The 15,246-nt window shown below is 38.0% G+C and overlaps 1 protein-coding gene across 2 annotated transcripts; it reads left to right on the top strand.

Annotated features, from left to right (window-relative positions):
• The first annotated feature begins 1,923 nt into the window (after window positions 1-1,923).
• gna14a (guanine nucleotide binding protein (G protein), alpha 14a) lies at window positions 1,924-13,926 on the top strand. Of its 2 annotated transcripts, XM_044372962.1 has the most exons (8): window positions 1,924-2,327; window positions 2,570-2,727; window positions 9,355-9,539; window positions 9,910-10,064; window positions 11,774-11,902; window positions 12,041-12,170; window positions 12,315-12,468; window positions 13,018-13,926. In XM_044372962.1, the coding sequence occupies exons 2-8, from the start codon at window positions 2,604-2,606 to the stop codon at window positions 13,206-13,208; spliced, it is 1,068 nt and encodes a 355-aa protein (XP_044228897.1). In that variant the 5' UTR covers window positions 1,924-2,327; window positions 2,570-2,603; the 3' UTR covers window positions 13,209-13,926. The 2 variants fall into 2 exon arrangements, with proteins under 2 accessions (XP_044228897.1, XP_044228906.1); XM_044372971.1 differs by lacking the exon at window positions 1,924-2,327 and having other exon boundaries at window positions 2,337-2,727.
• The last annotated feature ends 1,320 nt before the right edge of the window (window positions 13,927-15,246 follow it).

The following is a 15,246-nucleotide window of genomic DNA, read 5'->3' as shown; positions in this document are numbered from 1 at the left end:
GCCAGTAATAACTGTCCATAAGCTGCTTTTTTACTCAGACACATCATCTGATTGCTTTCATCTAGCCTACTTTTTTTAAAATTTCTTTGCCTCTAAATCTGAATTATATGAAGTAAAATGACTCATTTGAATAGTGTTATGATCTGCAGTCATAATTGTGTAAACATGTCTCCTGTATCCATAAACTCACACTCTTTTCAACATGTTTCTGAATGAAGCAACATGTTTCTTTTCAAAAGTATGTCGACTCTGATTTTTATTTTCTGTAACAGCTTTCATTTCTACTCAGTACCTTTGAATCTATATCATTATTCTCCATCGTATAATTCAGTACATCACAATGCATCACAACATGAGCTTAATGCTTTAGTCAAGTTGTAATTGAACTCCAATTTGTACTATAAAGCTCTATCAAACTCTGAAAATTTTAAGTGAACACAGGTGTAATTTAATTTTGGACAGTTACTTGTAAAGTACAATAATAAACTACATAGTTCAATTGAATGTGCCCCAAGCATATTGCCAAGCAACGTGGGGTGAAGCTGCCCTTCAGAGGTTAATTTGAGGTCTTTTTTTTTCTCATATTTTTTTTTTACTTGAAAAAAATAAGAAAGAAAGATCTGAGAATGGATATTATACAAAGAAATTAACATTTGGTTGGCAAAAGGCCGACTTTGTTTACTTCCTCTTACCTTCACCGTACAATAAAATTTATTTAGTTGGGAGACAACCTTTTGATTGCTAATCAAGGCAGCAACTCCAAGAAAAAAATCATCATATTTCAAGAATTCACTGGTTTTATATCCTCAAAGGGTTGATGTTCACGCCCTAAATTATCTCTCCAACAGGGCAGAAAACAAATAGTTTTAAGGCAGTGGGAATCCAGCAGCCAATGGATCCTGTCGTTGATCAACCAAACAGAAAAGTAAAATATATTTCTACTTACTGTTTCCCACTGATGACAACACGTTCAGTCTTTTCTGTTTTTGTAAATGTTCTTGTTGCAAAGCAATCATGATGATACAGAGTAGAGTGGACTTCTCACAAATGTATGTACTGGGAAAGTTGTTCACAAAGGGGACAACAGTGTGGATAAAAAGAGAGTAAATTGCACAAAAAGTCCTCAGACTTCCTGTGGTTATTTTGTCAAAGTTAGCCATACACAATTCTCAGTATACTTAAATGATTTACATGTATTAAATAAGCTTGTGTCGAATGGGGGATGATTTGAGGTCTGACACTCACATGTACAAAAGAACAAGCATTGTGTCTTTGCCTAAGCTGAAAAGTTGATAAGACAGTCTTTGACAAACTGTTGATTGAATTGGGATAACAGTAATAATGTGGATTTTGCTACATGTCACATTGGAAGAACACATGTCCAAAACACAGAAGCAGGATCTCCTGTAAAAAAAAAAAAAAAAAAAAAATCATGAGCTCTCATAAACATCCTGTCATGACTGTAGAAGAGGAGCTGACCTCCCAATACAGACAAGAATCACTATCACACTCCTACTGGGTCATACATGCCATTTAGTTGAATTATGATATTTTTCTACTCAGCAGCATCTTTTTCATCTCTTAGTTTGACTCACTGTTTCATTTTATACATACATTCATCTCTTTCTTTCTGTCCTTTGTGTTTTATTATAATGATCATTAATCTATGAAACTCAAGCAAACTTTTTTGGCTCACATGTTCACTTTTCCTTTTCTGCTCATTCAGCAGTCAAGCTGTGCACCAAACTGCCTTATTTCCATGCCTCTCAAAACCCTTTCTAAGCTTTACAAGTGCAAAGTTATAAATGCTGTTTTTCTAGATGCACAGTTTCTTTTCATGGGTTCAGGAAAAAAAACTACACTTTCAGCTGACCTTCCTGCCCCCTAGTGGCCGTCAGGAGACACGGCAGTGTCAGAAGGTGGACTGAAGCAGGATGCCTCACTTCCCTTCTCACTGAAACTTATCAGTGGAGGATGTTTCACGTCCAGTAAAACATTATTGCCGTATAGAAAGTTGGCTACTCTCAGCTGGGAACAATGTTACCAGCGCCAGTTCCTAATATGACTCCTATACTTTTTTTTGGACATTTTTCTTTGCAGCTTTCTGTGATAAAGGCCTAGCAGCACTCCCACTCCTCCATTCACACTGCTGCTCATTATTCACTATCGTTTATGATAGGCAGCACAGTCTGCTGCTGGCTGTGGATGTCGACTTCCCATTTCATGTCTTTATATTTGCAACTGGTGCCACGCCCTTCTGAGCCGACTGGATAAAGTTCAACAAGTGTCCTCCAGTTTCAGATGAACCACACCACCTTGACAAAGAGGTTCAGAGGCTTTTTATTCTTAAAAAAAAAAGGATCCTCTACTTTAGCCGTGGAATATTTAAACCATTAAAAAATACATATCATCTCTTTCTCATCCTACTTAAACTACTGCTTTTCTCATTTGGACTTTAGAGAAAGAAAAAAAAACATGTTTAAAGATGCTTTGCGCCTTTTCTTTCTGAATTTGTGAAGTGATAGAGGGGATTGAGTGGGGAGACTAAACGGTGCGGACATCTCCACAGCCTTCAACATTTCCACCTAGCAGAGGGAGCTTGAATGATGGCTGGATGTTGTGTGTCGGCGGAGGAGAAAGAGAACCAGAGGATCAACGAGGAGATCGAGAAGCAGCTGAGGAGAGACAAGAAGGACTCTCGCAGGGAACTGAAGCTGCTGCTGTTAGGTGAGCATCACTGACCACAGTCAAGTCACTATCTGATGTGAGTTGTGAGGATATGAGGATGCGGTATCTTGCCCACATCCTTTCCTCCATATTTCTGTACTCATGTCATAATAATAATACTCTTATAAAAGCTTTTATTGCTGATAGAATCATTTGTCATTTTATTATATTCGGTGTTTGGTGTATCTCTGGTGGCTTTGACGGGAGGTCAGTGAGTCATCAAGGACAGTTTATAAATTGCTTCCTGACCACACCTGGAGTCAGGCCACACAGGTATCAAGGCAGGTGGGACAGCGCACTTTAAACAGGAAAATTACAGGAAAGGAGAGAGTATCTTATATGTCTGTTGCATGAATAGTTTAAGGAGACATAAGTTTCACATCTATATCAATATCAATCATTTCTTCTTATTTCTCTTCCTTGTCTCCGGATGTGGTGCGCACAGTGCGCGTTTAACATCCAGGATGTGCGGGGAAGTTCTCATCTTTTAATCAGTTGGCGGCCGGGCGCATTTAGTTACCACATGGCACAGAAATACTAGGAAATAGCCACATGTAGATAGATATGTGTCAGTTGATGATGCATTTTGACGTCCGCTGGTTTACATTTGAAATAAACGGAAACTTGCTTTGCTTTTAACATTCGTTTCTATTGAAATCCTCATATTGAGCTGTGTGTTTGAGGTTTGTTTTTGCTCCACGATGGAGTGGAGTGGAGTGGAGACGTGTGCTTCCTCGCCCATATTTGGGATAAACTCGTGTCTGACGGAGGGAAAGTGACCAAGACAAAAAAGAATGAGGAGAAAATATTAATATCAAGGTTTAAATTATCAGTACAGCTGATAGACAGTGTCACTAAGCCTAACAGGCCCCTGTATTTTTCAGGAGCATCGTCCTGCTTTATGGTGGCCTTTAAACAGTGTGGCATTATGTGAGGCGTCTGATGCTCTCAGCTTAACGGCACAACAACTCACTTCCTGGTATGAGTTCACTGACTCGCGCAAGGACCCTTCAACAGGTCTGATGCTGGTTTAGAGAGGGCCTGAGGCTTGATTCCCTGTTCTATGCTCACTTCCCTGGCTTTGGAAACACCCGGCAGAACTAGTAAACGAGGAAACAGGGTGTTGCCCCATGGCATCCAAACATCACCTGACACTGCTTTGGAACAGAAACATTTTATTGCAGCAGTATGGGAGCACTTCAGGGACATGAGACACTGTCAAAGCCGTGGTCAGTGGTGTGTTTGAAAACCATAACTAGCTGCTGCAGGCGCGCCTCATGCAAAAGTCATGCAAATCCAGCCCTGGGCAGGATATGAGGCGTAGGTTTGCCTCCACTGCTCTCTTAGAAAGGGCTTTCTCTCAAAACAAAGTGTCAGGTTGCTGCCCACTGTGGCCTAACCAACATTGATTAAAAATCCCACTCAATTTGTTTAAAAAAAATAATTTCCTCACCTCACTGTGCGGTAGATGACCAGCACATCATGGATGGATAAGAGCAGAAAAGGATGCCATGCATTCACTTTGAACACTATGTGGGATTGTGGTACATGCTGCTTCATTTCACTGCTGCCTGGCATGCAAACGTTACTGTAAGAGCTGCTGGGAAGCTCTGAGCTAGCTCTGAGCTCACTGGGCTAACATGACATGACTAAACAGAGTCTGATGAGCCTGATACCAAGCAGAAACAGGTGTAACCGGTTACCTGAAAAAAGACTCATTTACAAGGCTCGTTATTTAGTTTGAGTATAACTTTTGACAATGACTTTTTGAAAAATGAATCTATAATCTTCGACATCTGGAAAATACAGTTACATTTATTTACCTGATCAGAGTGACTTAGAGTTCTCAGTGGATTCATTTGGATGATCACTGTCAGGTCCCCGGAGAGGATGAGGGGGAGTGAAGCTGCATGAACGATCAACACATAGACGTTCTCACACTTCCTTTGATTCAGTGACCAGACTTGAGAAGCCGTAGGACATTGCACACATGTCAACACTGCCTTACCACTTCTATTAGCACAGTATACACGTTTAGTTCAGCTGCAAATTTGACTGTAAAAGTCCCGGACTTTGGTGGGAAACATTTAAAAAGAAAAGTGAAAGCATTTCGAACATGAAAGGCAGCAAGAAGCAAGCATTTTTTCAGTACCTGACCATCCACCAAGTAGGCGAGTGCACTTAATAGTATCTATATTAAATATTAACAAACTCAAAAGTATGCAGGCGCAAAACACAAAGACATCAGAAAAAATTAAAGTCTTGCTCATGAAAAGAAAAACAGAACAAGTTTTCAGTCCATTTTAGTATCACAGGAAGACAAAACACTGGGAAACAAGGATCAACTGGATTTAGATTAATTGTGGATTATTATCTTGTTCGTTACAACCTTTACATCTTTTTCTTAGTTTTTGTTATTATAAATAACATTAATGCTAATATTGTTAATAATGTTATTCTTATGCAGCAGTTTTCATGTTGTGTAGTTTTTATTGTGAGAAACGATCAGCATTGACACATTTTTACCATATTATGAAACCACCTGATTCTCCTGGTGAAACATCAGTCTATGACATAATTGCTATAGTGTGGACATGTAGATCAGGCTGAACTGATCTAACAAACTGATAAAATGTAAATGACATATTAGAGATTTTTTTGTGTCAAAAAAAAATCGTTCCAAATAATCTATTTCGTAACTTCCTTAATTTCCTAGAAGATTAGTAGTTTCTTTAGTGTCCGACCTTTTCCTTGAAAGCCTCGGCTGCCATGTTAGTTTCAATTGCAAAAAAAAAAAATAGTGAGAGGGCAGAGTGTGACAGATGATAGTAGTTCTTATCTCTGCCACATTAACACCACATTCATTCACACAGCCAGCACAATGCCACGTCACCAAGCTCTCCAATGAGGAAGTGTGTGTAGGTGTGAGGTTCAAATCTGCCTATGTGACAATGTGTTAATATCTCATATCTGCTGGCTGTAGTTAGTGTGCGTGTGTGTGTGTGTGTGTGTGTGTGTGTGTGTGTGTGTGTGTAAAGACCTCTGTGGTCATCTTTCATCACCCACAAGGAAACTGTGAAACATCACATGACACAAGTCACACATACACATGCAGATGTGCAAAGAGGCACAAATGTCGGCAAATAAACATGCACTTATGGACAGAAACATACACACTCGACCTACACAGAAGAGCACAGGTAGCTGTGGTGATGCGAGATGAGTAGCAACGACAGAGAGTGAGCGGTTCTGTTCAAACAGCCTGAGTTTAGAAATGACAACTGGATTTACTAAAGAGAGTCAGTCTGTTTTATTCCTGCAGAGCAGAGTGACATAGACACTGTGTATGACGAAGTAAACCTTGTCTTTTCCACTAACCTCGCAACAGAAGAGAAGGACACCTGTAACCATGGTAACTGTACACAATAAAGATAGTGACAGCTGTAGCCCTAAAATGCTTAAAGGCATAAAAATTGTGAAACAAAAATGAGACTAAAATTTTACTGATGTGAACTAGACTAAAATGTTTAGTTCTTTAGACTAAAACCAAACGAAGCTAAAATTTGGCCAAAATAATATACATTTATGTCAAAAGACTAAAATCAAAATCAGGTGCCAAAACACTGCAATGCACTGTAGATAATTCATTAAACTTTAAATAAATACTCAGTCAATCACCCTTGACACTTGACACCCTTCGGAGCAATAATTTAAAAATGATTTAGTTCAGTGATTTAATAAAGCACTTTCACAGTTTTAGTTTACTTGCAAGCTCCAAAAACTACCAGATACTACATTTCCCATAATGCAACTTGACAGAATCGCTTCATCAGGCCCTCAGTTCCTGGTAAATGCCAATATTTTTCAATCTGCTGTTTATAATGCAGACTTTATGCTTAAAATGTGTAGTATGCAAAACCAATCCAAAATAATCTTGATGACATCATCGAGAGGATTATTTTTTTCAAACTTTGGAGAGCTGCAGCCAGACACGTACAAGGACAGCAGGCTGTGTGGTACTCCCCATGGAAATTAAACCGAGCTCCATATGTAAAACTTCTAGAGAGCCCCTTTAAATGTTTTAGATATGTATTTCATTTAGATATTATTTGATCAGCGAGTCATTCAGGAATCAATTTTAAAGTGTCAACAGAGGGAGAATTTTCAAAGAAGAAAAAATGTACTAATATTCAACTCTTGGAATAATGTTTTGAAAACAGATGTTTTGTGTTTAGCTAACAGAGCTGAAGTTATTAGTAGATGCATGTCAGCTCGTTTAAGGCCGACTCTCACTGTGAACAAGTAAAAACACTGTAGAAGTGTGGAACATTGATTTCCCTCCGTCATAGTGTTTGGCCGTCTTGGCCGTGTTTCCCTCATCTCCAAGAAACTTGACTTGTAAACAAGTTACATTCAAATGCAGACAATTTGTCTAAGCCTTGTTTGCTAAGATGTTAAGACGCAAGTATTCATAATGCCATGCAAAACAGCCCGGAAAGCAGAACACTGCTGTCAACACTCAGACTCATCAGAGAGCTTTAACACACTATGCTAAGAGGAGACAACCAGGAAGGGATATAGATGTAGGTGTGTACTCACACACACACACACACACACACACACTCGCACGCCTACTGCAAGCACACACACAGAAACTCAGCATCTTCCAATATTCAGGTCTGTTAACAAACACACATTTGTTAAGCAAATAGATTCAACATCATGTGGTCTGAATGAGAAAATTAGGAGAGGGAGAGAGAAAGAGAAAGTGTAGTGTGCTTTTGTTCCTGTTACTAATAAAAATGAGTGGTTAGACATTAAATTTAGTGAATTAGTGCATTTATAATTTATTGTTATAAAGTAAGACAGTGGAAAGGTATAAGTGTGTGGATCAGCTGAAACCCAGCAAGTGTCCGAACACAGACCTCTGACACTCTACCGAGCCCCAACTATCAAACACACACACCTTCACCCTGTCACTTCACTCTCTGTCAATACGCGGCGTTGCACACACACTCATATTTTGTTTTGATTCAATCTGATCTCTAATTAGTAAAGACAAAAAGACATTAAATATGTACCTGTGTGAATGAAAATGGCTTTGATATGGGTTAAAAGGCTGATTAAGAACACGTTTTAAGCTCCAGCTTAAAGCAAAGATATGAATGATGGTGCCGGGTAATATAGGTGTGGTGGCCACACAGTCATGAAAATGGTGGGAGTAAAGTAGCCTTGTTACCTTTGACAAACCTGTTTCATTTAGTACAGTAAACCATCATTTATCATTTCTGTCCACTCTCAGTTAATGTAATATGATGTCTGAATATCTTTACGCTTTATCAACAATTTTGTGTTTATCAACATATTAAATATACATCAATTACATAAGCTTTACATCATTTTTGCCAGATTTTAAAGCCTTCTCAAGTACCAATGATCTGCTGCTTGTACACACAGTAAAACGTCCGTCACCTTCTGCTGGCCAAGTTGAGGATTCAAGCAAAATGCTACTGTGAGGATGTCAGTCGTTCACTTCCTGCACCCAGATATTGACAGGAATCCTTTTGGCAGTCAAATATACATTCAAATCCTTCAGTTTGCCTGTCTATCCCTGCATGGACAAGTTAGTAATCAAGAGTTGTCATAGTGCTTGGTTACTTGTTAGTATTTACAACAAATTGACTCTTAGAAACAAGCCGTACAGAAACAGACGCATCTTCTAATATATCTGCGAGCGAACTGTCAGCTCACATATATGCATGTAAAGAAGTGGTGAAATGTAATAAAGTGACTTTAACAATTATAAGGTACTTGTACTCTACTTGAGTATTTCCATTGTATACTACTGTACTTTATGCATGTACTCAACTACATTCCAAATTAAATGTCACTAGTTTACACATATAAAACCTACAAAGTTTATAAAATATGATCCATTGTGCTACTCAACAGTAAATTAGCTCCACTTCAATGCACCAGTAATGTAATAAAATCGACTGCCTGCATAATAATTACTTTTTATGTACTTAAAGTACATTTTGCTGACAATACATCAGCACTTTTACTTCAGTTAAATTTTGATTGCTGTACTTTTGAAAGTGAAAATGTAGAAAATTATATCACCTTTTAAATTGTGATATATTTACTTTTGCCTCCAGATCTGGATGTTAATCAGTTATCAAATATGACGGGCTTTTCTCTGGCTTCATAAGCATAACACTATATCATAAAAAATGTAAAGTCTGCAACTTCTCCTGAGAACGTAAACAAATCCAGTATTTTACCGGCCATTATCAAGTCTCTCCCAAAGCCATAAACATGAGAGCTGAAACAATGAACTCGCTGAACTGACAGCAGCAGTATTTTTTTTTTTTATGATTGGACAAACTGAGCAGGACGTTCACACAGTCAATAACAAACATCAGACAAACAGAACACAACATTACTGCCTGTCACAAAGGATGAAGCAGCTCTGTCTTTCTAAGTCTTGACGCATCCTGCAGTCTTCATTCCTGTACACACATCTAGCACTGAACACTCACGTTTTTGTGAAGATGTGGTAATACAAAAAAAATATGGCACATGTAAAATATCTTATTTGGATTTAATCCTCGTTGTATGTAACAGGCACTGGAGAGAGTGGAAAGAGCACCTTTATCAAACAGATGAGGATTATCCACGGAGGAGGATACTCAGAGGAGGACAGGAGGAGCTATGCCAAACTGGTCTACCAGAACATCTACACGTCCATGCAGACCATGATCCGAGCCATGGAGGCACTCAAGATAACTTTCTCTGGATCCCAGAACCAGGTACAGAGTCTGACTGTGTCCCCTCTTTGAATTTTTGGATTTAAACAATCACAGATGTGAAGCTCTAATAGAGTACGGAGGGATTTTGCCCTGCAAGAACAGTACATCTATACAACATGTATACATTACATTTTCTTTGCAGTAAAATTTACAAATCAGTATTTTTTTTATATTAATAATGAGCTGAAATACCATAAAACCTGCCAATTATTAGAAACAGACATACTGATTTACTAAAATTAGAGAAATATATTTCCACGTCCTTTGGTCTTTATTTTAAGTGTCAGTGTGCAAAGTAAAATCTAATCTTCTTTCCTGCTTCTTTTCTTCCCATTTCTAAATGTCTTTGTGTCTGTCTGTGTGTTTGCAGGGGCTTGCAAACTTAGTCCTGGAGGTGGAGGTGGATAAAGTGGAGGTTTTAGATCAAACCCATTTAGCGGCCATCAGGAGTCTGTGGAATGATGGGGGAATACAGGAGTGCTACGATCGACGCAGGGAGTACCAGCTGTCCGACTCCACCAAATAGTGAGCAATGGACATTCTGCACTGATGCTACTACTGTAACAAATACTACACAATAACAAACCCACAACCATTTATGGACCAAATGCTACCTTGCTAAATAGTTTGGACTCTCTCTGCCAAACACTGAATACATAGTTGATTAAAGAGAGATGGTTGCTGATACAAATTAGCAATAATAAATGCAACTTCAGGTATAAATACTGTATGTTGCTGCTGCAGTCAGTAGCACAGATACTACAAGGAGTAGAAAAAAGAACACCAGGCAATAATAAAACACCACAGAATAAGATCTAAGGAACAGGGTTATTATGTTGTTATAACATCTCTCTGACACAGTCTCAGTGAATACTGTAAATATTATATTGTAATTGTTTGTTGTAAGGCTATTGCATTATAATAGGCAGCACCATAGCTACCATTGAAGACAATGAGGTTCTGTCCTTTTTATTTTTACCTATAAATTTGGGGGTTTTAGAAAATTGGTGGGAATGTACCTGCATGTACTGATTTTTAGACTTACAATGTTCAAATCTGAGTGCTTGTAGCCCAAGATAAAGAAGTCAAGTCAATTTATTTAAATTGTTTAAATGTTGACCAAAGTGCTTAACAAAGTCTAAGAATTACAATTAAATAAAAACACATAGACATAATTATGAGGATAAAGGGGGAAATTAATAAAAGTTTATAATAATAATAAATAAAAATTTGATAAAATCCTAAAAACATGACAGCATTGCACAAAGACCAAATAAATAATAGAAAAAGAATAGATATATCAATAAAAACAGACCAGTCATGTCTTCATGATGAGATTTTTTTCCTGGCTTTGAGCAGTTAGCAGTTAAAATGTACAAACAATATAATTGAACAGATAACTAATAAAACAAAGAAGAGAAAATAAGACACCATCTGTATGCTACTGATCAGGCTGCCATGTGCTGTAAATACAAAGAGACGCTGTACTGAGCACACAGAGGAGTTCCTGCTGAAGAGCATTTATTAAAGATCTATTTTTTGTGAAGCTACTGATGAACCAGAGACAATGAAAAGAAACTTTTTTTTAGCTTGTTGTTACTATTTTTGGAAATGCACATGTGGTGTAAACTAAAATACACTGTATTTGTTCTCTACTGGAGCAAATCTCTTCTCCACTGGTTTTCAATTCCGATCTGCGTTTCCCTTTATGACCCTTCAGTCACAAATGATACAGTAACAGTCAAACGTTAGGACACACTTTCTCATTTAAGTGAATGGAAAGGTGTGTCCAAACTTTTGCTGACTGGTACTGTACATCAATACTTGACTTAAAGATCTCCTCCAGACATGTTTTAAGACATATAGTTGTGATGTCACAAATCATGGTCGTAGGTACCTCAGATTTTCGGTGAGTGCAGAGAAACTTTCCACTTTCAGTAGCTGAATGTGAAAACAACCTTCTAGTGTCAAACTCTGCAGATACATCATTTTGCACAGTGAAACTAAAATACTCAAGTAAAATGATAAAAAGCAAAACACATTTTTGAGTGGAGTGGGACTTTAAATGACAAGTCACAGCTAACATTCATGTGTGGCATAAATCAGATTTCTCTTATTCTCTTAAATTCACAGCGTTGGTATTTTTCCTTCCTTTTTAAATAGCCAGAAAATTCATTTAATTCTGTTATTTTGCTTAACCTCTCACTGTGCTTATTTTCTACACATTTCTTCAGCTATCTCACTGACCTGGATCGAATTGCACAACCCTCTTATATACCCGACCTTCAGGACATCCTCAGAGTCCGAGTACCAACCACAGGTATCATCGAATACCCCTTTGACATGGAGAATGTCGTCTTCAGGTGAGATACGACATACCAACAAAATGAGTAAAATTATGAGTATTTATGTTAAGACGGAACTGGCCACAGGCACTACAGGTGATTTTTGACATGGCATACCTTTTCTGTTGTTGCTGGGGTTGGCTGTCGTTATGGCAGGATGGTGGATGTGGGGGGTCAAAGGTCAGAGCGGAGGAAGTGGATCCACTGCTTCGAGAACGTCACCTCGATAATCTTCCTGGTGGCGCTCAGCGAGTACGACCAGGTCCTGGCCGAGTGCGACAATGAGGTGAGACTTCAGCTCGTCAGCAGATCATGAGGCGACGTTAACGCTCTTCTCGGGAGCTTGTGATGCGACTTTGATCCCGTAAAAAAAAAAAAAAAAAAAAAAGTTTTCAGCGTTGCCTTTCTCTGTGCACCAATTTTATTTCAGAATCGGATGGAGGAGAGCAAGGCGTTGTTCAAAACCATCATCACCTACTCCTGGTTCCAGCGCTCCTCTGTCATCCTCTTCCTCAACAAGACTGACATCCTTAAGGAGAAGATCGTGTACTCCCACATAGCAGACTACTTTCCTGAATTCACAGGTTTGTTAGTTTGTTTGAACAATCATCTTGAATTCATGTGTAGGTAGCTGATAGGAAATATCAAGGTAGATTCAGGTTGAAATTGTGTGCAGACACAGTGTCAGATTAGTGTCTCAACTCTAATATTGCACTATGGGATTTGTATTTGTAATTTTAATTAACGATCTATCTATCTATGTATTTATCCTAACCCTATCTCAGTAATATATTAATTCTTTCTTTTATACATGTACAATCACAAGAAGAAGAGACCAGAGCTTTTATGCACAGATCTCGTGATAAACTTGTGATGTATGGTACCAGTTAGTTTGGACACACCTTCCCATTCACTTGAATAAGAAAGTGTGTCCAAACTTTTGACTGGTACTGTATGTGGCACGTAAAGTGTAAAATGTGGCAAAACACTGAAAATGTGTATTCAAAGGTTTTTGAAAAAACACCTTGTGCACTGAGACACATTCTCAAATTTGGTCTCATTTTTATCTTAAATAACACAAATGATTCACATGTTGAATTCACTGAAAAAAAATATTCAACCCTGAATTGCAGGACCTCGGCAGGATGCTCGAGCGGCTCAAGAATTCATCCTGAAAATGTACCAAGATCAAAATCCAGACAAGGACAAGACACTGTACCCTCACTTCACCTGCGCCACAGACACGGAAAACATCCGCTTCGTCTTCGTGGCCGTCAAAGACACCATCCTCAGACACAACCTGAAAGAGTTCAATCTAGTGTGAAGAGGTGGAGCGGGACAGGAGAGGCGATGAAGGGATGCGAGAGAGCGGAAGGAAGACGTGAGGACAGCCAAGATGGGAGAAATCAATCAAACAAAACTTTCTCTTGGCTGTCTAAACAAAGAACATTTAGAATTTTTATAGTTTCTCCCAGTTTACACAACCGCTGAAAAGATTCTTGGGTTACTTAATACAAAAGTTCAGATATTTATATTTTTTCATCTTTTGTGCCTGTAAAAATACACCCAAAGAATATGAACATGTAACAGACGTACTGTTCCTGTTGATTGCTGTTTCTGAAAATCTTTGTAGACTTTGTAGTGTCCATTTTAGGCTTTGTAGAGATGTACTGTAAGAAAACAGTTTGTAGTAGAAGTGAGAATGTGAAAATTAGTAAAAAAAATAGTATTGTGTGGTCTACTTATTTTATTAATTCTTAAAATATAGTGATTAGAAATAGGACCTGTGTGCTTTAACTGACATGATTTCTGCCCATGTAAAAGTTGTAAAGAGTTCCCTTTAATAATTAATTTAATAATGTGTAGAAAATGTTTGTTTTCCCCTCTCCTCTAACACTGTAAGCTCCCTGTGTCTCATTTTGCCTGCAAGTGCCTTATTTATTGAGGGCAGAGAGCAAAGCTACTGAGTTTATCTGGTTTTAAATGTAAATAATCCAAGTTGTGCTTTGAAAAACTTTACTGAACAGTTTCTTCTCAGGAGAAATGGAAATATTATTTATGGTAATTTCAAATAAACAATTACAGTTACTTAATAAAGAGTGAAATTTGTGTGTTTCTGGGTGAAAACAAGACCTAAGGGAGAGGATGAAAACCTGTATGTGACAAAAAACATACATGACATAATGCTGATATTTGAAACACATATTTTATTTTTTTGAAAACAGCGGGAAAAAAATTAAGCCACTGCAGTGAACATTTTTCTCCCCGAAAACATAAATGACAAAAACTAATGGCAACAGACATTTTTAGTCATTATTAAACTGTGATGCACCCCAAACCTAAAGCAAACCTTTAAAATATCCGTCAGAGGAAAACAGCAGCTCACAATCATTAGCATTCATTTCTTTTAAATATACTTTTCTCTGCATATATCATCAACATAGTTGGCATTGCATATGTGTGGTATAAAAACATAAAAATCACAAAATTACAATCTGCAACGCCTTCATACAGACTATAGTGTGAGGATGGATATATACAGGATATTAGATCAATATACAGCAGATTGATACATCTAAGTACAGTATAAAAATAGCATGCGTCTCTAAATCACACACAGAACAGTCTTCATCTTGCGTAAATGTATAAAAAAAAAAAGAGGGATAGTGAGAAGTAAAAGAAAACAGGTTTCGTGTACTGCGCAATTTGAATGATGTGTGTTATAAAGCCATACTCAAGATTTAAATTAGTTTCCCTTTTATATAATCCAGTAAAATAAACAACATCACACAGTATGTGTTGACAGTGCTACAAAAATGTTCAAGCTTTTTTTTCCACAAAGTCTCTCACTACTGTAGCTGTTGCAGTATAAGAGAGACATTTAGGCAAATACAACATGAGTGAATGTCAGTGAATAAAATGAGCGATTTAATGTGCATTTGACTGAGTATGGCAAGCAGAGCTATGACAAACTGAAGGCCTAGGAAATGGAAAATGCTCTGATTCACTCGGCATTTCCTACTAAAGCACATACTGATGAGGTGTGTTTGTAAACTCAGACGTAGCATTAGTTTTACAGACTTTCAAGTTATAAAAGAACTCATTAAAATCACTTATATGTGTGCAAAAGGATGAGTGCAATGAGAGCAGAGAGAGCGAGATGGTTCGATGCATTGTGAGCGTATGTGGTAAATGTAAGTCCGTTTATATTGTAGCACTTCTGTAAGCATGCACACATACAAACTACTCACCCTCCCTCCCTCCCCCAGGTCTGTCAACATACAGCATCGTTGTGCTACTCACACATGGAGGTGAACAAAACTAGCATGCAGTAAAAGAACAAAGGCACTGACACACACACA

This window comes from Thunnus albacares, chromosome 2, assembly GCF_914725855.1.
Source record: "Thunnus albacares chromosome 2, fThuAlb1.1, whole genome shotgun sequence".
NCBI classification, from domain to species: Eukaryota; Metazoa; Chordata; class Actinopteri; order Scombriformes; family Scombridae; genus Thunnus; species Thunnus albacares.
This window is presented reverse-complemented; position numbering and strand designations above follow the sequence as displayed.